Source organism: Erinaceus europaeus, chromosome 14, assembly GCF_950295315.1.
Source record: "Erinaceus europaeus chromosome 14, mEriEur2.1, whole genome shotgun sequence".
In the NCBI taxonomy this organism is placed as follows: domain Eukaryota; kingdom Metazoa; phylum Chordata; class Mammalia; order Eulipotyphla; family Erinaceidae; genus Erinaceus; species Erinaceus europaeus.
In genome coordinates, this window is record NC_080175.1 from 25,849,439 (window position 1) to 25,871,483 (window position 22,045).

At 44.4% G+C, this 22,045-nt stretch overlaps 1 protein-coding gene across 2 annotated transcripts in view; it reads right to left on the reverse strand.

The window, feature by feature from the left end:
- The window catches only part of WBP1L (WW domain binding protein 1 like), an 88,109-nt gene extending 66,064 nt beyond the window's left edge, over window positions 1-22,045 (reverse strand). Inside the window, exon 1 of one of the 2 annotated variants that reach the window (XM_060171420.1) lies at window positions 21,828-22,045. In XM_060171420.1, the coding sequence (XP_060027403.1) occupies window positions 21,828-21,917 (90 nt within the window). In that variant the 5' untranslated portion in view covers window positions 21,918-22,045. The remainder of the gene's footprint in view (window positions 1-21,827) is intronic. The other variant, XM_060171422.1, reaches the window with a different exon arrangement.

The following is a 22,045-nucleotide window of genomic DNA, read 5'->3' on the forward strand; positions in this document are numbered from 1 at the left end:
CTCTAAGGAAGCCAAAATAGACTGGCCTAGGTTTATAGTTTGGATCATGTGACAGCCTCTCCCTGAGAGCAGACACACTGTTCTTCTGTTGGCTTGGACTGGATCAGGATTGAATCAAATACCTCTGTACTGATGAGGACCCCAGACATTGGGCTACACGAAACTGAGCAAGGGCGGCCGCACAGAGGAGACTTCCCTGACCGCCAAGCACTTTCTCCTTGTTACCACAGTAAACAAACAACAGTATCTCAAGATGCTTCTCCATGCGTGATGCATGCTGTCTGCTCACTGCATGACTTTTCCCTCTAACTCATATAGGCTGTCAGATCACCCTAGCTCTCCACTCAGCATAAAACCAGATCCCTATTTCCTTTCTGAAACTTGTTCTAGAAATTAGGCTGGTCAGACTTGCTTCCCAATATGTATGTTGCCTCTTCACCAATAAAGCCTTTTTTTTCTATTCAGCTGTCCCTGGTTTTTTGTTTGTTTGTTTTGTTTGTTTGTTTGTTTTGGAATGAGTATATATACCCAAGAGAATAAAAGCATATAACCACACAAAAACTTACACAGCAATGCCCACAGCAATGTGGTTTTTAAAAATTTTTTTATTATCTTTATTTATTTGATAAAGACAGCCAGAAGTCGAGAAGGAGGATATAGGGAGAGAAAGAGACAGAGACACTTGCAGCCCTGCTTCACTATTTGAGAAACTTTCCTCCTGCAGGTGGGGACCAGGGGCTTGAACCTGTGTCCTTGCGCACTGTAACATGTGCGCTCAACCAGGTGCACCACCACCCAGCCCCCACAGCAATGTTTAACAGTCCCAAAGTAGGAGGAGCTCAAAGATCCATCAACTGATGAGTGAATGTGTTGATCATTAAAAATAAAATAAAATAAAATAATATAATAAAATAAGGGGCGGGGGAGATAGCATAACGGTTATGCGAACAGATTCTCATACCTGAGGCTCCAAAGTCCCAGGTTCTATCCCCCGCACCACCATAAGCCAGAGCTGAGCAGTGCTCTGGTGTTTCTCTCTCCCTCTGCATCTCTCTCAAAAATAAAATAAATAAAATATTTAAAAAATAATAAAATAAAATAAAAAGGAATGCTGCACTAGCACATGCTGTGACACAGATGAAACTGGAAACCATATATCCTAAGTGAAGGAAGTCAGTGGCAAAACACCCTATGATACACCCACATGTACACAGGACGTGTCTAGCGTAGGAAAATCCTGAATGAGACAGGAGACTGACGGGTGCATATACCAGACCACTAAATGGCTGAAGTGGGTTAAGAGTGAGTTCTGATGGGTATTGGGTTTCTTTGGGGGGGAGGGAATAATCAAAACCTTCTATAATTACATAGTGCTAATGGAAGCCCAACCTTGAGATGACACCAAACACCACTGAAGCACACGTCAGTAAAGGTGAATTTGGTGCCAGGGGCAAGGAGAGGTAGCACGCCATAAACTTTCATGTCAGAAGCCCCAGATGTCCCTGGCACCATCTGCCAGAGCTGAGCAGTGCTCTGGAGTTTCCCTCTTCCTCTCTCTCATGAATATAAGGAAAATCTTTAAAGGGTGAGTTTTGCAGTATGTGAATTTTATGTCAACAAAGCTGGATTTTTTTTTTTAAGAGCTTCAGAAATGGCCCTTCCCCCAGAACAGGAAGTACCAAATGGAAGCTGGAGACAGGGAGCCCCTCACCGCAGCACAGTGCACTGTGTGCCAGTACACCGTGTGCCCAGCGGGCAGACCCCAGCCACCTGTGGTCTAGCACTGCGGTGCAGCCACAACTCCCACACCCAGCAGCACGCACTTCCTTGCTGGCAGTAAGCCCTCCCCACCCTCCCCTCACTCAAGAGGGCACAGTGATGTGCAAATCCAAATAATAGTATATACTCTAACTTAGCTGCTCTGAGAATAAAGAGAGTCATACTTTGTTATTAGAAAACAATTGCTGGAAAAACACCTCACATCTGATTGCTAAGGCTGATAAAATGTAAAGTAACTCGCATGCCTTTTGGACTAAGAGTTAACCAAAATACGTTCTCTGCACACATTCCCATACACAAGGATCTGGGTTCAAGCCTCTAGTCCCTGCAGCTTTACAAGTTGTGAAACAGTACTGTTGGTGCCTATATCTTCTTCCCCCTCAATTTCTGTTTCTATCAACAAAAGCAGGAAGGGGGACGCTAGATCCAGTGAATTCACTGTACGGGCACCAAGCTCCAGCAACAACCCTAGTGGCAATTAAAAAAAAAAAATTCCTCCACCCAAAACAGATCTGGGGTCAGTTGGAGAACAGGAAAGCCTTGAAGCTTTCCCCAAACTGAAAGATGAAAAGAGTAACACAAGCTAACATGTACCAAGTAATTAGGAGTTGGAAGACAGGTCTAAGGGCTTTGTAAGAATTAATTCAACCTGCATAATAATCCTATAAACTAGGTACTATTAGCTCCATCTTTCAGATGAACATGAGGAGTTAATTAACTAACCAACCCAGAGTTGTATGGAGGCAGTCTGGCCTCTGAGTATAAACTCTCACAATGCAACTTCCAGGGAGACATGCTTCTGGGGTGACTGTCCAGTCACACACAATCTGCTGATGGCTGCAGACCACCTGCCTGCTATCTTCCAGGGCACAAACACCCCTTCATTCTAAACCCGGGCAGGCATTCCCACCCTGTCCAAGAACTGGCTCACTGTCCTTGGGTGAAGTCTAGAAAGAAAGAAAGAAAGAAAAAGAAAGAAAGGAAGGAAGGAAGGGAGAGAGAGAAAGAAAGAAAGGGAGGGAGGGAGGGGAAAAGAGAGGAAGAGAGAGGGAGATGGAGAGGGAGAGAGGAAGGAAGGCAGGCAGGCAGGCAGGCAGGCAGGCAGGCGTTAGCAAACAGAAAGGAAACCCAGGCTCTCATGCACTCATGGTAATGCTCAGCCAGCCACCTCCCAGGTACAGTGTCTGTTTTGTTTTCCTTGTTCGTTTGTTTGTTTTTATCCTTTACTTTTAGAGACAGAAAGACCAAAGTACTACTCCATGGAATTCTCTTGGTACTGTCCATGGTGCTCATAGGCGGCGGCGGGGATCAAACCCAAGGCCTCTACTGTGGTAAAATATGTACTTAACCTCACATGTACTTAACTTTAACCCCCTTAAGATGTCAGCAGAATTGCAGAAAGAAAAGTGTTCTCCAAAGTGAAATAGCAGAAGACTGAACACGTGTGCATCTATAGAGGATGATTAAGAAAGTCATAATCGAAAGTGATAATATGTCATTTCTTTTAAAAAAAAAAATCAGAGGGGCCAAGTGTTGTTAAAATTCGTAAGGCTCTTGCGTGTTGGCATCGGGCTCTAGCGTGTTGGCATCGGGCTCCAGCATGTTGGCGTCAGCCTCTTGCGGGGCTGCAGGGGCGGTGCGCGGGGTTGTCTGGGCGCAGCCGGCTGGCTGGCTGTTTAACCAGCAGCTCCGCGCCTCGCCTCCCGCCCGCTGGCTATTCCCGCTGGCTGTTCTGAGTTCGCCCGAGCGAGTGGAAACCACAGAGTGGTCCAGAGATAAATGTTCCAGAAACAGCAAAACAGTCTCGTGAAGAAAGAGCAGAGGCCTTTGGAGATCTCTTCACAAGCAGAAGAGAAGGCCATAGTGCATAGGTAGCCAAATTGTCTTTACTTATCTGAGAGATGCGCAGGTCCGGTCCACGTGGGCGCCATTTGTTGTTAAAAATTCGTAGGCTCCAGCTGGCCGGGCTAGCTTCACGGGCGGGTAACAGAGACGTAGAGACATAAGGCTGGGCAGGGAAGCTGTATTTCTTTATTCAGGAACAACGATTCATAAACTAAACCAAACTAATGACCAAACAGAACTCTGCTGTCTCTTTGCGGCGGCGCAAGCACTCTCTCTTACTCTGGAACTCAAGAACCCTCTCCAACTCTGGCACTCTGAAACTCTCCAACTGTGGAACTCTCTCTCGGGGTTCCTTTGGGGCGGGGCCAAGCCCGCGAAACTAACTGGACTGATCTAATTCTCTTGGTGGGGAGGGCTAGAACAAACCAATGTAAAGCATACGACAATTCCCCCTTTTCTTTTTAACTAAATGACTATCGTATCAAGAGCTTGCGCCGCCGCAAAAAGACAGCAGAGTTCTGTTTGGTCATTAGTTTGGTTTAGTTTATGAATCGTTGTTCCTGAATAAAGAAATACAGCTTCCCTGCCCAGCCGTGTGTCTGGTCGTCTCTGTTACCCGCCCGTGAAGCTAGACCGGCCGGCAGGAGCCTACGAATTTTTAACAACAGCCAAGCAGTGGTGCACCTGGTTAAATGCACACATTACAGTGCACATGGTTGCAGGTTCAAACCCCTGGTCTCCACATGCAGGGGGAAATCTTCATGACTGGTGGAGCAGGTCTGCTGGTGTCTCTTTGTCTCTCTCCCTCTCTGTCTCTTCCTCCCCTCTCAATTCCTCTGTCTCTATCCAATAATAAATAGATAGAAACATTTTTACAAAATCAGAAGTGCACATGTCAAATGGAAAGATTTCTACTACAGCACATTTTTTAAGTACATGCAGTAGCTGGGTAGGGGCCGCGTGAATAGAACTTGGTATGTGCATCCATGAGGTTCAAAGTCTGATCCCCAGCACCACATATGCCAGAGTGGACTCATTCTCTCTCTCATAAAGTAAAGAAACAAAAAGTACATGTTGCATAACAACAAAGGCAAGGCCAACAAAATGGGAGGGAAATGGCTTTCAGGAGCAGTGGATTCGTAGTGCAGGCACCAAGCCCCAGCAGTAACCCTGGAGGCAAAAATTAAAAAAATAAAAATAAATAAAGTACATATATGAATGGCCCCAAGGGAAAGAGAAGAAAGAACCCTCCTCAGGCCAGTAAACAGTTCACTTGGTGGGGTGCTGCTTTGCCATGTGCATGATCCATCTTCTCGTCCAGCCCCACCTCATTAATGAAAGCTTTCGTGCTATGCTTTCTCTCTGTCTCTATAAAAACAAATAATTAAAACCAACACTCATCGTACCAACAATTCTGTTCATGTCTGTGTGTTATTCATGAGTTACATTACTGTAAGTTAGTAGCTTCAATGGAAAAGTCATCCTCCCCAAAAACAGACCAAACCACAAATTTTCACTTTTTCCTCTAAACGTTTTTTATTTCTGTACTACTAACCATTGTTACAAGAATGTGTTATTTTGTACAATTAATGCAAAAAAAAAAAAAAAGCAATATCTTAAAGTTCAAAGAAAGTCAGCATTCAGTTCTAACAAAAGAAAATGAGAAAATAGGTTAACCGATAGGGGGCCTTGTACCAAATTATGCTGAGACAGGTCTGCCCAACACCCAAGTCCTAGCCACCCCCACTCCACAAATGCAGTAAGAGGGTTTGCATATTTATTTGCAAAGCAGCACAGCACCAAAGGACTCTAGAAAGAAAAAAAAAAAAAATTACAGTATAAAAGTCTACATTCAAGTCCCAAAGAGATACAGTGCTTCAACACCCCAGCACTGAAAGCCAGAACTTTCACTCCCAAATAAACCACTGAGAAAAATTATTCAGCCTAAGTAAACTAAGTTGTGGGCTTTTTGTTGTTTTTGTGTTTGGCTGATTTTGAACAGAACTGGAATGAGATACCAGGTAGAATTTTAGATGAGAAAGATAGTTCAGAAAATGATAAGCAGAAAAGCAACATGCAGAATTGTGAAAAATGTGAATACTTTCCCCATGAACACATGCCTCTGGTCCTCAAGAATGTGTAATAAAATAGTGTTACGACAGAAGATTTGTCTTGCTTGATATTTGAAAATCAAAACAGACATGTTTTTATAACTTTACTCTAGGATCCACCCTTCCAAACCACAAATGTTCTCACAATAAATAGTATTGCAATGACTTACATTTATTGTGAACTCTTCCAAAACAGAGTAAATTAAACTCTTTTAAACATCTAAGATCAGGGCTGAGAGACTGCTCATCCAGTACAACACAAGCTTTACTGTATGTGAGGCTCTGGGTTCGAGTCCTGGCACCATAAAAAAGCACTATGTATGGTGGCAGGGGACTCCATGGGTGGTGGAGTGATGCTGTGGTGTCTCTCCCTCTCTGTTTCTCTGTCAAAAAGAAAACACCTGAGATCATGAATCAGCATTTAGCCTTGGCACTACAACGACAGTGGTAGCAGCACCAGGAGCAGAAGTCACACAGCTTGTGTTTTCTTACAGAAGAAAGTGTGGAAAGAAAACCAAAAGTAAATAGATGATAGCTGTGGGAATGTCACTGAGTAAACAAGAGTATTCCCCCAAAACCCAGTCTGTGCAACACTGGCATTTCACAAGTCTGTGAGGGTGACCTACTTTAATGCCCACACTGGGAAGCTCAGAGTTTTATCAGTAAGCTGCAGAATTCAATAGGATGAGATCTGTTTGCCCTTTCCTTACCTCCCAGCTTGCAATGTCCTGGATTTATTTGTGTTTCTTTGTGATTTCCACTGTGTGTGTGTGTGTGTGTGTGTGTGTGTGTGTGTGTCACACTTTGCTCCACCTAGTGGAACAGCAAAGTGTGGTGGAAAAGGGAAGTGTGTGGGGTCCAACCTCAGCCAGTTGTATGCCACTAAGCAGACAGACAGGTCACTGAGACCTGCCTCAGTCACTATTCCTTCTCACTGAGAGGCTGCTCTTGCTGTCTGTGTCTTGTTCTTGTGGGATTGGTGGCCTCTGACTGGGGTGGGATAGCAAGGCATGAGTCAGCTCCCCAGCTGATGAGTTTCTCCCCAGAGGTATGGATCTCTCCCCAGTGAGAGCCTGGTGGTCCCTCAAGCATCAGTCTTAACAAGGTAGTCATAACAATGTGGGTGGATGGATGGCCAAGGAGCGAGAGAGACTATGAATCCAAAGCCATCTGAGACATCTACCCAACCACAGGAGCAGCAGCTAATGCCCAGTACCCCAAGGTGAGCTGCACCCTGACGCCTGAAACAGAGGGCTCTCCGTAAGCCACCCGGAGGTTCAGGACAGTCAGCTTCTCTCCTGGAGACCCAGAGGACACCTAATGGTTTCTGCAGGCAGAGCGTGTGTGAGGAGAAAACAATATTCATGAAAATGAGAGCAGAGCCAAGACTTGGAATGGGGGAAGGAAAAAGAGCATGACTCAGTCCAGCGTGGTTATGGGGCTGGAAAGGACACTGAGAAAAAGTGAGTGGCCATCAGGCTTTCACTGGGGTGAAAACAAACATGTTCTCAAAATGAAACCACAGGGCAAACCAAAGCAGGAGGCAAGCGAGTTCAAGACGGGGTGAGGAAGGGAGGTTCACCCGCTTACTGAACCACAGACTAAAAGAAATAGACGGGGTGAGGAAGGGAGGTTCACCTGCTTACTGAACCACAGACTAAAAGAAATAGACGGGGTGAGGAAGGGAGGTTCACCTGCTTACTGAACCACAGACTAAAAGAAATAGACGGGGTTTGGCTTGGTTTGGTTTCCTCAAAATGTTTGATGTCAGCTGACAACGACTGCCAACATATGCCAAGTCCAAAATTAATCAAGATGCAGAAAATTAAAGATTTTAAACTGTCTCACCGAAACCTTGCATTTCATACGTATACCTTCTCTCTTCATAGAAAACTTCAACTACCGTGACAATGAGCAGGAGCTGGTCAGGGGCTTGCAGTCACCCCCTGCCAGATTTCTCCACCTTGGCACCACTGAGTGGCCAACGATTCTTTTTTTTTTTCTGAAGGGGGGCGTCCTAAGCATTACAACAAACCTGGCCTTCAACCACTGGATACCAGTAACATTCTCAAGTTGTGACAACCAGAAATATTTCTAGAGACTGGCAGATGTCCTTAGGGAGGGGCAAAACTGTCCCCAGTTGAGAACAGCTATTCTAAACACATAGGTCCACCAAGAAAAGTTACCTTCATAACTAAAAGATCAGATACAAAACAGAATCAAGTGGTCAAAGAGGTGGCGCAGTGCATAAAGCACTGGACTTTCGAGCATGAAGACCTCAGTTCAAGCCCTGGCAGCACTTGTACCAGAGTGATGTCTGGTTCTTTCTCTCTCTCCTCCTATCTTTCTCATAAATAAATAAATATTAAAAAAAAAAAAAAAAAAAAAAACCACAGAATCAAGGAAGTCAGTTCCAGACACTCCAAATCTCAGACCAGAGAGAAAGGTCACTGGGTATGTAGGGCACACACCTTGTCATGCACAAGGTCCAAGTTGGAACCCCAGCACCACATGTGAGTGCCAAAGCATGAGGGGAAGCTCCAGTGCTGTAGTGTTCCTCCCCCTCTCTGTCCATCTGAATGAAAAGAACCCAGGAGCAATGAAATTGCACATGTGCAAGGTATAGAACCTGGATACCAAATCTCACTTTCTGAACTCAACTTTAGAGTTGGCTCTAAACAACTATGACATATATCGGTAGTAATAGACATGCTACTATGCTTGATAAATATTTTGCTTATGTCTTTACTTGTGATAGAGAACCAAAGCATTACCCTGGCACAGTCCACTCCAGGGAACAAACTCTGACCCTCATACGAAGTCTATCGGTGTAGCCATTGTACCAACCCCCAAGCTGCAATGTTACCACTGTTTAATAGACATATGTATATTTTAAGAGCATCACATATATTATGTCTTTCCACCTCACGACAAATTTAAGAGGTAAGTACTATAGTCCCATTTAATTTTTTAATTTAAATATTTATTTAGTTATGTATATATTTGTTACTAAGAAAGAGACAGAACTAGAGCATCACTCTGGCATTTGTGGTTCTGGGGATCAAACTCAGGACCACACCCTTGGCAAGTCCTGTGTTCTACCCCTGTGCCACCTGCCAGGTCACAGTATTGCTAATCTTATAAATCGGGAAACTAAGGAACAAAGAAGTTAAGAACAAACTTGCTTGGGAGTTGGGTGGTAGCGCAGCGGGTTAAGCGCACGTGGTGCCAAGCACAAGGACCGGCGTAAGGATCCTGGTTAGAGCCCCCGGCTCCTCACCTGCCTGGAAGTCGCTTCACAGGCGGTGAAGCAGGTCTGCAGGTGTCTATCATCTTTCTCACCCCCTCTCTGTCTTCCCCTCCTCTCTCCATTTGTCTCTGTCCTATCTGACAAGGACGACATCAGCAACAACAATAAAAAACAATGGCAACAAAAAGGAATAAATAAATAAACATAAAAAATAATTTTTTAAAAAAAGAACAAACTTGTTCAAAGGGCCAGTGAAATAGCTCACTTGGGTAGTGTGCAGTTTTGCCATGTGCACAACCCAGGTTCAAACCTGCAGTCACTGCACTGAAGTGCACTTCAGGGCTAGGACTTCTTTTTCTCTCTCTCTCAAAAATTAAAAACAAATAAAGTGGCTTGGAACAGTCAGGTCTGGAACTCAGATGTCTATCCTAAAGTTCATGGCCTTATTACTCTGTTAAGACTACACCTCACACCCACACAGGAAAGCTGTTAGGTGAGCATATGACCCAGCTATTCTACTGCTGGACATATGCCCAAGAGAAATCAAAACAAGTCTACACAAAAATATATACAGCGCATGCTCACTGCAGTATTATTTAAATGGTCTAAATATCCGTAAAGTGACAGACAAATAAAATGTGGGGCATACATAAAAGTGAATATTAATACACCATCTTCCAAAACAATACTTTAGCCCACCTGCATGTTAGCTGTCTGGCTCAGGCAAAAATCAGTAGTCAGTTCAAGCCCCCCGCTCCCCACCTGCAAGGGAGTCACTTCACAAGCGGTGAAGCAGGTTCTGCAGGTGTCTATCTGTCTCTCCCCATCTTCCCCATCTCTCTCTATTTCTCTCTGTCCTATCCAACAACAATGACATCAATAACAATAATAACTACAACAATAAAAAAAAAAAGGGCAACAAAAGGGAATAAAGAAAACTAAAAAAAAAAAAAAATCAGTAAAGTCATGGGCCCCTTGGAACAAACCTAAAATAGACTTCCTAGCCTCTTCCTACATGAAGACATCAAATTTCATCTGCTATGTTCTTACCTTTAGGTTTCTGATTATTACACAATTTGTTCAGCTTTATATCTTAATGCTTTTCAGCCACCAAATTGCAGATGCTACCATGATGGCAACCTGACTTCACTGAGCAGATGACCTCACCAACGTGTCCTGGAACCCCACCTCCCCAGAGCCCCACCCCACTAGGGAAAGATAGAAACAGGCTGGGAGTGTGGATCAACCTGTCAACACCCATGTCCAGCAGAGAAGCAATTACAGAAGCCAGACCTCCCCACCTTCTGCACCCCATAAAGATCTTTGATCCATACTTCCAAAGGGATAAAGAATAGGGACACTTCCAATGGAGGGGATGGGATACAGAACTCTGGTGGTAAGAATTCTATGGAACTGTATCCCTCTTATCCTACTCTTGTCCATCCTTATTAAATCAGTAATAAAAAATTAACTGTTTACCTCATCAAAACAAAGGAAGTGAGTATTAGCTATAGAGAGAGATGAAATATGACCAATGCACGTAATGACAGACTGATACAGCAGCATGGATGAACCTTAGGAAAAGTATGCAAAGTGAAAGAAATCAGTCACAATACACTATAATGATTCCATTTATAGGAAAAGTGCAGAAAATGGCTTCATGGTTGCCAGGGCTAGGCTGGGAGAGGAGATGATGGAATAGAAAGAATAGCTAAAGACTGTGGATGGCTGGTTGGTCTGTTGGCCACCAGAGCCATGCTGGGGCTGATGTCTGCACAAGTCCACCACTCCTAGCAGCCTTTTTTTTCTTTTAGATAAGAGTGTGAGAAACAGAGGAGAGAAAGACAGAGAGATACTGTAGCATCACACCACCACTTGTGACACTTGCCTCATATAGGGGTCCCATGCATAGTGGCAGGGGCTGGGGCCAAGGTCCTCGCTCATGGTAACGTGTGCACTCCACCAGGAGGGTCACCTCCCTGGCCCCTATGAATTCTGTTTTCCTTTTTTTTTTTAAGTACATTCATTTTCCTTAAATATTTTTATTATTGGATAGAGACAAAGAGAACTTGAGAGGAGAGGGGAGGCAGGGAGGGGAAAGGGGCAGATACCTGCAGCCATGCTTCACCACTTGTGAAGCTTTCCCCCTGCATGAGGGGAGCAAGAGCTTGAACCTGGGTCCTTGCACACTGCAATGTGTGTGCTTAACCAGATATGGCACTGCCTGGCCCTGTTTTCTTTTTTTTTGAGATGTTTTTAAATATTTATTTATTTATTTATTTATTCCCTTTTGTTGCCCTTGTTTTATTGTTGTAGTTATTGTTATTGTTGTCATCGTTGTTGGATAGGACAGAGAGTAATGGAGAGAGGAGGGGAAGACAGAGAGGGGGAGAGAAAGATAGACACCTGCAAACCTGCTTCACTGACTGTGAAGCGACTCCCCTGCAGATGGGGAGCCGGGGGTTCGAACCAGGATCCTTATGCAGGTCCTTGCATTTTGAGTGCTTAACCTGATGCGCTATTGTCCAACTCCCTGTTTTCCTTTATTTTACAGTGAGAGAACAAGATCAAAGCATCACTCTACCATCCACACCACTCTCATGTCGCGCTGTAGAGCACAAAAATCCCACGCATGTGAAGCAGGCATTTTATTCCTGAGCTACCTTCTGGCCTTTCGGTTTCTTTTTGTGATGAAAATGTTCTAAAATTAAGTCCAGGAGATAGCTCAACGTGTAGGGTGCAAGTTGTCTCATGTGTGTGTACTCTGTTCAACTATGGCATCAGATGGGAGCACTACACAGCATCAATGGAAGTCCATGGGTAGCAGAGCAGTGCAAAAGTGTCTCCTCTGTCTTACCCTCTAGGTATGTAAGATTTTGAAGATACTCTAATACTGAGCTAGGGAGATAGCATAATAGTTCTGCAGGGAGTCGGGCTGTAGCGCAGCGGGTTAAGCGCAGGTGGCGCAAAGCACAAGGACCAGCGTAAGGATCCCAGTTCAAACCCCGGCTCCCCACCTGCAGGGGAGTCGCTTCACAGGCGGTGAAGCAGGTCTGCAGGTGTCTATCTTTCTCTCCTCCTCTCTGTCTTCCCCTCCTCTCTCCATTTCTCTCTGTCCTATCCAACAACGACGACAACAACAATAATAACTACAACAATAAAACAACAAGGGCAACAAAAGGGAATAAATAAATAAAATAAATACTTAAAAAAAATTAAATAAAAAAAAAAAAAGTTCTGCAAAAGACTCTCAGGCCTGAGGCTCTGAGATCTGAGGCTCAATTCCCTGCACCATCATAAGCCAGAGCTGAGCAGAGCTCTGCTTGCTTTCTATCTATCTATCTAATCTATCTATCTACCTACCTACCTACCTATCTATCTATCTATCTCTATCTCTCTTATTAAAATCAAGTAAATTAAAATTTAAAAAAGTAAAAAGATATCATAGGGGCTGGGCAGTAGCGCAGCGGGTTAAGTGTACATGGCGCAAAAGTGCACAGACCGGCGTAAGGATCCCAGTTCAAGCCCGCAGCTGCCCACCTGCAGAGGTGATAGCTTCACAAGTGGTGAAGCAGATCTATAGGTGTCTGTCCTCTCTCCCCCACTGTCTTCCCTTCCTCTCTCCATTTCTCTCTGTCCTATTCAACAAGGACAGCAATAACAATAACAACAACAACAATGATAAACAACAAGGCCAAAAAAAGGGGGAAAATAACCTCCAGGAGCAGTGGATTTGTAGTGCAGGCATGAGCCCCAGCGATAAAACCTGGAGACAAAAAATAATAAAAAATGAATAAATAAATATATTCTATCATTACACTGGTGCAGCTGAGGCAATTCAGTGGACACAGTGCAGGGCTTGCATGCGTGAAGCTGCAGGTTCAATCAGGCACTACATACACTGGAGTGATGCTCTGGATGCCCTGTCTCTCTCATTCATGAAATAAATAAATAAATAAACCTAAACAAAATGATATATGGAATCATGGTGAACCTGGTTGAGCATGCGCTCAACCACATGTTACAGTGTGCAAGGATCTGGATTCGAGCCCCTGGTCCCCAACAGCAGGGGGAAAGCTTTACAAGTGGTGAAGCAGTACTGCAGATATCTCTCTGTCTCTCTCTATGACCCCCTTCCCTCTCGATTTCTGGTGGTCTCTATCCAATAAATAAATAAATAAATAAATAAAATTTTAAAATAATATATGAAATCAAATAGTGGCACTGGTCACACAATTCTTTGACTTACTAAAAAGCTATTTTGTATATTTTAAATGAATGAGAATGAATCTTCTGGCATGTTAGCCATCTCAATAAAATCGTTATAAAAAAATTGCTTAATTCTGGTGGTCCACCAAGTGGCATAGTGGGTAAGAAATGGACCCCTGGCATCATATATACCAGAGTGCTGCTCTGGTTCTCTCTCTCTCTCTCTCTCTTATAAACAAATAAATTATTTAATTAATTTTGGATTTTAAGTCTTAACATTTAAATTTCAGTTATGGAATCCAGAGATAACTTAACCAGTATATCGCCTGTCTTACGGTTTCCATGGGGTCCTAGGTTTGAGATTCCGTACCACATGGCGAACCATGGACAGCACCAGAGGAGCTTCATAGGTGACAGAGCATTGCTGTGGTAGCTCTTTCTGCTTCACCAAAAAGGGAAAAGAAAGAGGAGGAGGAAGGAAAGGAAGAAGAGAAAATGGAAATAATATTAGGGCAGGGAAGCCACTTAGAGTTATCACATGTGCTTGAGGCCCTGGATTCATTCCTCAGAACCACATAAAATTCAGTTCCTTGGGAGTCGGGCGGTAGCGCAGCAGGTTAAGCGCACGTGGCGCAAAGTGAAAGGACCTTCTTAAGGATCCAGGTTCGAGCGCACGGCTCCCCATCTGCAGAGAAGTCACTTCACAGGCAGTGAAGCAGGTCTGCAGGTGTCTATCTTTCTCTCCCCCTCTCTGTCTTCCCCTCCTCTCTCCATTTCTCTCTGTCCGGTCCAACTACAACAACATCAGTAACAACAATAACTATAACTACAACAATAAAACAACAAGGGCAACAAAAGGGAAAATAAATATTACAAAAATTTTTTTAATTCAGTTCCTCAGTTATCCTGGCCACATGGGGCTAAGTGACTACTAATGGTCATCACAGCCAGACATCATCCCAGCCTCACAGGAAGCTAGTGGACAACGTGGCTTCAGTGAATTGTAGAAAGGCCATCTTACCATCTAACCACAGACAAACCTTCACATCTCATCTACTTTTACATTCCCCTCCATGCCCACAAGACAAGCTCCCACCAGATTAAATGTTACCTTCCAAATATTCTCTATTTCCATATAGGCAGTGAAATAAGGGCCAGGACAACACAAGAGCCTTATCACACTGGATCAGACTGCTCCTCTTCCTGATCCACAGATAACCAACTTAACCTTATCAAGCTTTAAAGGCACATCTTTCTTCATGAAGCTCTCCCTAACTTCCCATTTTAGACTGGCCATAGCACAACCAATTGATGGCACTGCCCTTAATTTTATGTATCTACATTAAAGCACTGGTCCCTCCTGATTATGAATAATGTGTATGCATTATCTGTCTTTCCCACAAGACTGCTAGCTCCTTGAGGGCAGGGATTATTAGTAAGCTAATAATAGCCTACTGCAAAGAGTGAATGTTTGCTGAATTCTAATGAAAAGATTGACAGAAACTAAAAACATTGATTTTTAGACAACTTTGGTACATAAAACAATCTTCCAATAATAATAGCCTGCTGCAAGGGGCCAGGTGGTGGTACACCTGGTTGTAGTACATGTAGTACAATGTGCAAGGACCCAGGTTCGAACCCCCGGCCCCCAGCTGCAGGGGGAAAACTTTACAAGTGGTGAAGCAGGGCTGCAGGTGTCTCTCTCCCTTTGTTTCACCCCCCCCCTTGATTTCTGGCTGTCTCTATGCAGTAAGTAAAGATAATAATAAAAACTGTTAAAAATAATAATAGCCTACTGCAAAGAGTGAATGTTTGCTGAATTCTAATGAAAAGATTGACAGAAACTAAAAACATTGATGCTTAGACAACTTTGGTACATAAAACAAACGGGCTGGACGGTGGCACAGTGGGTTAAGCACATATGGGTTAAGCACATAAGTGCAAGGACCAGTGTCAGGATCCTGGTTCAAGCCCCTGCAGAGGGGGGGGGGTCATTTCACAAACAGTTAAGCAGGACTGCAGGTGTCTTTCTGTCTCTCCTCCTCTCTGTCTTCCCTTCCTCTCTTCATTTCTCTGTCCTATCCAACAACATCAATAACAACAATAACTACAACAATAAAACAACAAGGGCAATAAAAGGGAATTTTTTTTTTAAATGAGGGCAGGAAAGATATCAGAGATGGGGGAGGTAAGTAGCATAATGGTTATGCAAAGAGACTCTCATGCCTAAGGCTCTGTCAAATCCCACCCCCGCACCACAATAAGCCAGAGTTGAGCAATGCTCTGGTAAAAATAAATAAATAAATAGAAAGAAAGAGAAAGATAACAGAGATAGCATAATGGCTATACAAAGAGACTCTCATAACTAGGGCTCCAAAGTCTCAGGTTCAACTCCCCATACTACCATAAGCCAGATCTAAGCAGTGCTTTGGTTAAAAAAAAAAGGGGGGGGGAGGAGATTCAAATCTACAAGTCCTGTATCACACTCACACCATCTGTAAAAATGATGGGAGTGAGGCCTCAGTGGCCCAGGGCCATGGCCTAAAGCACCCATCAGTGGAATTAGAAGAAGGAAAACCTATAGACAGAAGCCAGCAGAACCAGGGCCTGGGCCTAAGACACCCACCCATTAGTAGAATTCAAAGAAGAAAAACCTGTGTCCAGAAGCCGAATAGAGAGACAGCCTATTGGTAGAGTTGGCTTAGCAAGCTGGAGCTCCAACAAGTCCAAAAACCATGGAGTAAGAAGCAACATTTCTTATTGCAAACGTTTAAACACATATATAAATTATATGGTTATGAGGGAAAGAAAAAGAAAAAGAAATAAATTGTATGGTTATCTTTTAAAAGCCAAGTTATCATGACATTATGTTTAACTTATAACCAAATACATTATAAATCTCCCACCACTCAAAAAAAAAAGAATGATGGGAGCACACAGAAATGACCTTTTCTTTCACAGAGCAGGAACTTCTGGGCTAAAAACTGAAGCAGCAGAGGCGAGTCAAGGACAAGGTTTTATTACGGGGGGGGGGGGTGTGGTGAGGGGGAAAAGTAGGAGAAACAAAGGTCCCCATCAATTCTAAGTTCCTCTTCACAGAAGTGAGTTAGAGTGATGAACTTTCCTGGGCCTGCATGGCAAGAAATAGCTGTTCTAATAAAGAGCTGGTGACAAGAAAAGCAAGTCGCCCCATATCAAAGAGCTATGCTATCAAATATAAATGTAAAAAAGATTGATAGTCGATTCAAGGGGAATAATACAACACGGCACCCATATCATTTTCTCCCCCTTTTTAGGAGAAGCCAAGCCTTATACATTCACAACTTCACTATTCCAGGCCACTTTTTCTTTCTAATATTTGTTTATTGGGGCCAGGTGGTGGCACACCTAGTTGAGTGCACATTACAGTACACAAGGACCCAGGTTTGAGCCCCCAGTCCCCACTTGCAGGGGGGAAAAAAGCTTTGCGAGTGGTGAAGCAGTGTTGCAGGTGTCTCTCTGTCACCCCATTCCCTCTCGATTTCTGGCTGTCTCTATCCAATAAATAAAGATAATTTTAAAAAGAAATATTTTTATTTATTTACTAGAAAGGTAGGGAAAGAGACTGCACTCTGGTACATGTGTTGCTGGGGACTGAACTCAGGACCTCATGCTTAGAGTGCCACCTCCCGGACCACATCCAGACCACTTTTTCACTCAGACAGAGAAAAAGGGAGACAAAAGAAGGGGGGGCAAGATGCCAAGTATCGGAGCTCCCTCTAGTACCAAGTGGTGCCAGAGCTCAAGCTGGGCCACACTCATAGCAAGGCAGGTGCCCTATCCAGTGAGTCGCTCTCCAGCCCCCCATTCTCATCATGAAACAAATACAGCAAGATCTCCTCAGTCCAGTTAGCTGCGCGTCACTTGTTGACAGTGAGTACCCTGTGTATGTTCTCTGATAAAATGGCCTCTAGAAGTTTTTTTTTCTCTTCACAAGGCAAAAATCAACAAAAGCAAGACAAAAGCCAAATTGACTGAACTGTGGTGGATTGTGTTCATAGTTATATAGTAACTCCCATTCCAAAGGTTAAAATTCAAAATCCAAACCCCACTATAGCAATCAAGTGCTGACAAAATGATATGAGTGTATGAGGGGGAGGGGGAGCAAGCAGGGAGCAGCATGAAGGGCATATCACTACAAAAACTCCCCTTTCTCCGCAAGACTAGTAGCCACATAATAGCTGCTGGTCAGCACTTACAGCCATCCAAATAAAACAAAGTACAAAAGCCACCCAGTTCCCAAAATAAGTATTGGAAGTGCCAGAAAAAATGATAAGAAAGTGGACTATGACTGACAAACTATAATTGGGATATAACACTGAGAGTTTCTTCCCAGGGCCTTTTCTGTCTTTCTTCTGCCTAATATAGTGGCTTTGAATCCCACAGCTGACATGGAAGCCCACTATTCTCCACCATGGTGAAGAAATCCACAGCTCTTAACTCAGAAAGCTAGCTCTCCTTCTAAGGCTCCAAAGTTTTGTTTTGTTTTGTTTTGTTTTATAAAATTTTTATATTTCTTTATTTTCCCTTTTGTTGCCCTTGTTTTTTATTATTGTTGTAGTTGTTGTTATTGATGTCATCGTTGTTGGACAGGACAGAGAGAAATGGAGAGAGGAGGGGAAGACAGAGGGGGAGAGAAAGACAGACACCTGCAGACCTGCTTCACCGCCTATGAAGAGACTCCCCTGCAGGTGGGGAGCCGGGGGCTCAAAACAGGATCTTTACACCGGTCCTTGCGCGTTGTGCCATGTGCGCTTAACCTGCTGTGCTGCCACCCTGACTCCCATGGCTCCAGAGTTTCTAAATCAACCCTCTAGCCAAGTTATTTACTGGAACTGAGGACAGACACTACAGCAGACACAGAAACAGACATGTGCAAAGGAAAAACCTGTCCTGTATTTTGTTGCCAACATATATATTCTTAACTTTATCAGTGTAGAGTTACAACCTTTCTAAAAAAATTTTTTTTCCTCCAGGCTGGGGAGAAAGCACAAGTTATGTGAAAGTCTTTGGGGGTTGGGTGGTGGCACACCAGGTTAAGTGCACATAGTATGAAGCACAAGGATCCCAGTTTGAGCCCCTGGCAAACCTAGTTCCCCAGCTCCCCACCTCCTGGGGTGGGTGGGGTGGCTTAGCAGGCGGTGAAGCAGGTCTGCAGGTATCTCTCTGTCTCTCTCCCTATCTTCCCCTCCCCTCTCAATTTCTCATTGTCTTATCCAAAAAAATCAAAAAATTGGGAGACCAGGGAGTGGCACACATGGTTAAGCACACACAGTACAGTGCACAAGGTCCCAGGTTCAAGCCTCTGGTCCCCACCTGCAAGGGAGAAGCTTCACAAGAAGTGAAGCAGAGTTGCAGGTGTCTCTCTCTACCTCCCTACCTCCCCGATTCCTTCTCAATTTCTCTGCCTCCATCCAATAACAAGAAGAATACTTTTTAAATTCAAAAAAACAGCCACAAGAGCAGTGGATTCATGGGGCCAGGTGGTGGTGCACCTGGTTGAGCACACATGTTACAATACACAAGGACCCAGGTTCGATCCCCTGGTTCCCACCTGCAGGGGGAAAGCTTCACAAGTGGTGAAGCAGGGCTGCACGTGTCTGCCTCTCTCCCTCCCTATATCACCCCTTCCCCTCTCAATTTCTATCTATCTCTATCCAATAAATAAATAAAGATAATTAAAAAAAAAAAAAAAAGAACAGTGGATTCGTAATGCAGGCACCAAGCCCCAGAAATAACCCTGGGGGCAAAAAATAAAAGTCATGCCTGAGGCAGCAAAGGTCCCAAATTTAAAACAAAGGACTACCATAAATTAAGCCAGAGTTAAACAGTGCTCTGGTAGAAACAAACAAACATAGTTTATGGGGCTGAGCAGTAGTGCACCTAGCTTAGCACACACATTGCCAGTATCACCGGTTCAAACCCAAGGCCCCACCTGCAGAGGGGAAGCTTCACCAATGGTAAATACTGCAGGTGTCTCATCTCTGTCTCTCTCCCTACCTCCCTCTCTATCTCCACCTCCTCTCTCAGTTTCTCTCTGTTCTACTAAAATTTAATTTAATTTAATTTAAACAAGGAAAGCTTATTCCCTCTACTAGACTTTAAATCGAAAAATAAAGATCCCAAAAAAGTCTAAAATTGAAGCGTCTCAGTCTTAGAACAGGAAACACAGTGAGTCAGAAATTAAACATTCTTCATGCACATCGTTTTTAATATGCATAAATGTATTAGGAGACTATAATTTGATAGACAAATGAATAAACAGATTGTGATATGCAACTGAATATTATGCATGTAACTGAATATTACCCAGTCACAAAAAACATGAAAAGGGATAAAATACCAAGACAAGTTACTCCTACATGAACTTCAAAAAAGCTAAGGAGAGGGAGTCGGGCTGTAGCGCAGCGGGTTAAGCGCAGGTGGCGCAAAGCACAAGGACCGGCATAAGGATCCCGGTTCGAACCCCGGCTCCCCACCTGCAGGGGAGTCGCTTCACAGGCGGTGAAGCAGGTCTGCAGGTGTCTCTCTTTCTTTCCTCCTCTCTGTCTTCCCCTCCTCTCTCCATTTCTCTCTGTCCTATCCAACAACGACGACAACAACAATAATAACTACAACAATAAAACAACAAGGGCAACAAAAGGGAATAAATAAATAAAATAAAATATTTAAAAAAAAAAAAAAAAAGCTAAGGAGAAGCAGCCAGGCGCAAAAGGTCACATATTACAATATTTCAGTTATACAAAGTATCCTGAAAAGGTGAATCCATTGAGACAGAAAGCAAGCTGCTGGTTGCCCGGTGCTGAGGGAGGAAGTGCAGGGAGCAACTATTTAATTGGTACAAGTCTTTACATATATTATTTACTTATTTATTATTGGATAGAGACAGAGATAAATTGAGAGGGGAGGGGAGATAGAGAGGAAGAGACAGACAGACATACAGTCAGACAGACATGCGGCCTTACTTCACTCATGAAGCCTTCCCCCTGCAGGTGGGGATCAGGGGCTTGAACCTGAGTCCTTGCTTAGCCAGATGCGCCACCACCTGGCCCCAATACAACTTTTTTTATGGGGTGATGAAAATCTTTTTTTTATTTATTTATTTACTTATTTATATTTATATATATATTTTTACCAGAGCACTGCTCAGCTCTGGCTTATGGTGGTGCAGGGGATTGAACCCGGGACTTCGGTGCCTCAGGCATGAGAGTCTCTTTGCATAACCATGATGCTATCTACCCCCGCCCTGGTGATGAAAATCTTTTGGAACCAGATACGGGCACTGGTTGCACAGCATTGTGAATATACTAAACACCACTTAAGGATTCACTTAAATCAAGTAATTTTACATTCTGTGTGTTTTGTCTCATTTTCAAAATTAGTAAACCGTTGGAAGGAAGGAAGGAAGGAAGGAAGAAAAGGTGGTCTGGGAGCTAGCACAGTGGATATAGCATCAGACTCTCAAGCATGAGGTCCTCAGTTCAGTCCCCGGCAGCACATGTACCAGCGTGATATCTGGCTCTTCCTCTCTCCTCCTATGTTTCTCATTAATGAATAAATAAAATCTTTAAAAAAGAAAGAAAGAAAGAAAGAAGAAAAAAATAAGAATTACTGACCCTTTGCTTTTACTCTTAACCACAAGACAAAGTTCCTGTATAGACAGACTGTGCCATCATTGTGTACCTGTATGTATGCCTTTCCGAAAAGAAAGAGAAAGGAACAGAAAGTGAAGTAAATAGAATGGCAAAGCTTTGTCAGATGCAAGGGATGGAGGGGCGTCTCTTAACTACTGTACCCCACCCAACTTGGCACCAGCAATATCGCTCACATTAGGGTTTCGAAATGCCAACCAGGAGCTGGAATCAGCACAAGCAAGCTTCTCCGCTGGTTAAAGTACAAGCCACCCAGCAAGAAAAGCTGGGGTGCTTCATTTGCTGCCCATACTGGCATCAGCACCACCCTTTGCTCAAATGTCCTGAGTTGCCCCAGATCAGCATTACTGACTGGCGCTCCCAGGACAAGCCCTAACGCAAGAGCAAGTGTGAGCTGCTCCGAGGGGTCCCACTCCCTCCACCCCACCTGTCGTCACAGGAATTCTGCCACCAACCCTTGCTTGTCTCCAGTGCCAACTAAAAAGGGGCCCTGAAGCCTTCAGGACTTTCCTGTGGCCACTCTGAAATAAACACCCTCTCAGGCCAGCTCAATTGCTCACGGTCCCCGACGGGCACAGAAGGAACCATAGATGGAGCACCCGTGCGCCCCCCAAGCCCCCGCTAAGCACCACTAGCCAGTCACAGTTATTCCAGGACACTTGTCCTAAGTGCTGTCGCCAGCAAGTCCCCCCCCCCCGCTTCCATTCGCTTGGCACCATGCTTCTGCCACCTCGCTGACACCAAAGCCATCACAGGTGTCCTCAGCTAAACACCGAAACCCCCCTTAGATCCTGTTCACTCCACGGATACCCTTCTCGGGACCTCTCCACTCTTGGCAACAACACGCCGTCGGTGCCCTCCAGCAAGGCCGTTACGGCCCCGTCCATTCAGGCCTCGACGACCACCATGCCCCCAGGCTGGCCCAGAGCCCCCTCCCCTTACCTGCGGGGGTTCAGCCCTGGCTGACAGGGGGTCTGGCAGCGCCTGGAGGAGCAGGAGCGCCATGCCACCCAGGAGCCTTCTCCTCTCCATCCCCCTCCTGCTCCTGCTCCTCCGCCACGGCGCCGCCACCTCCCTCCTCCTCTTCCCTCTCCTCCTCTTCCCTCTTCTTCCTTCTTCCCTTCTTTTCCTGTTTCACTCTGCCCTCCCGCTTCCGGCTC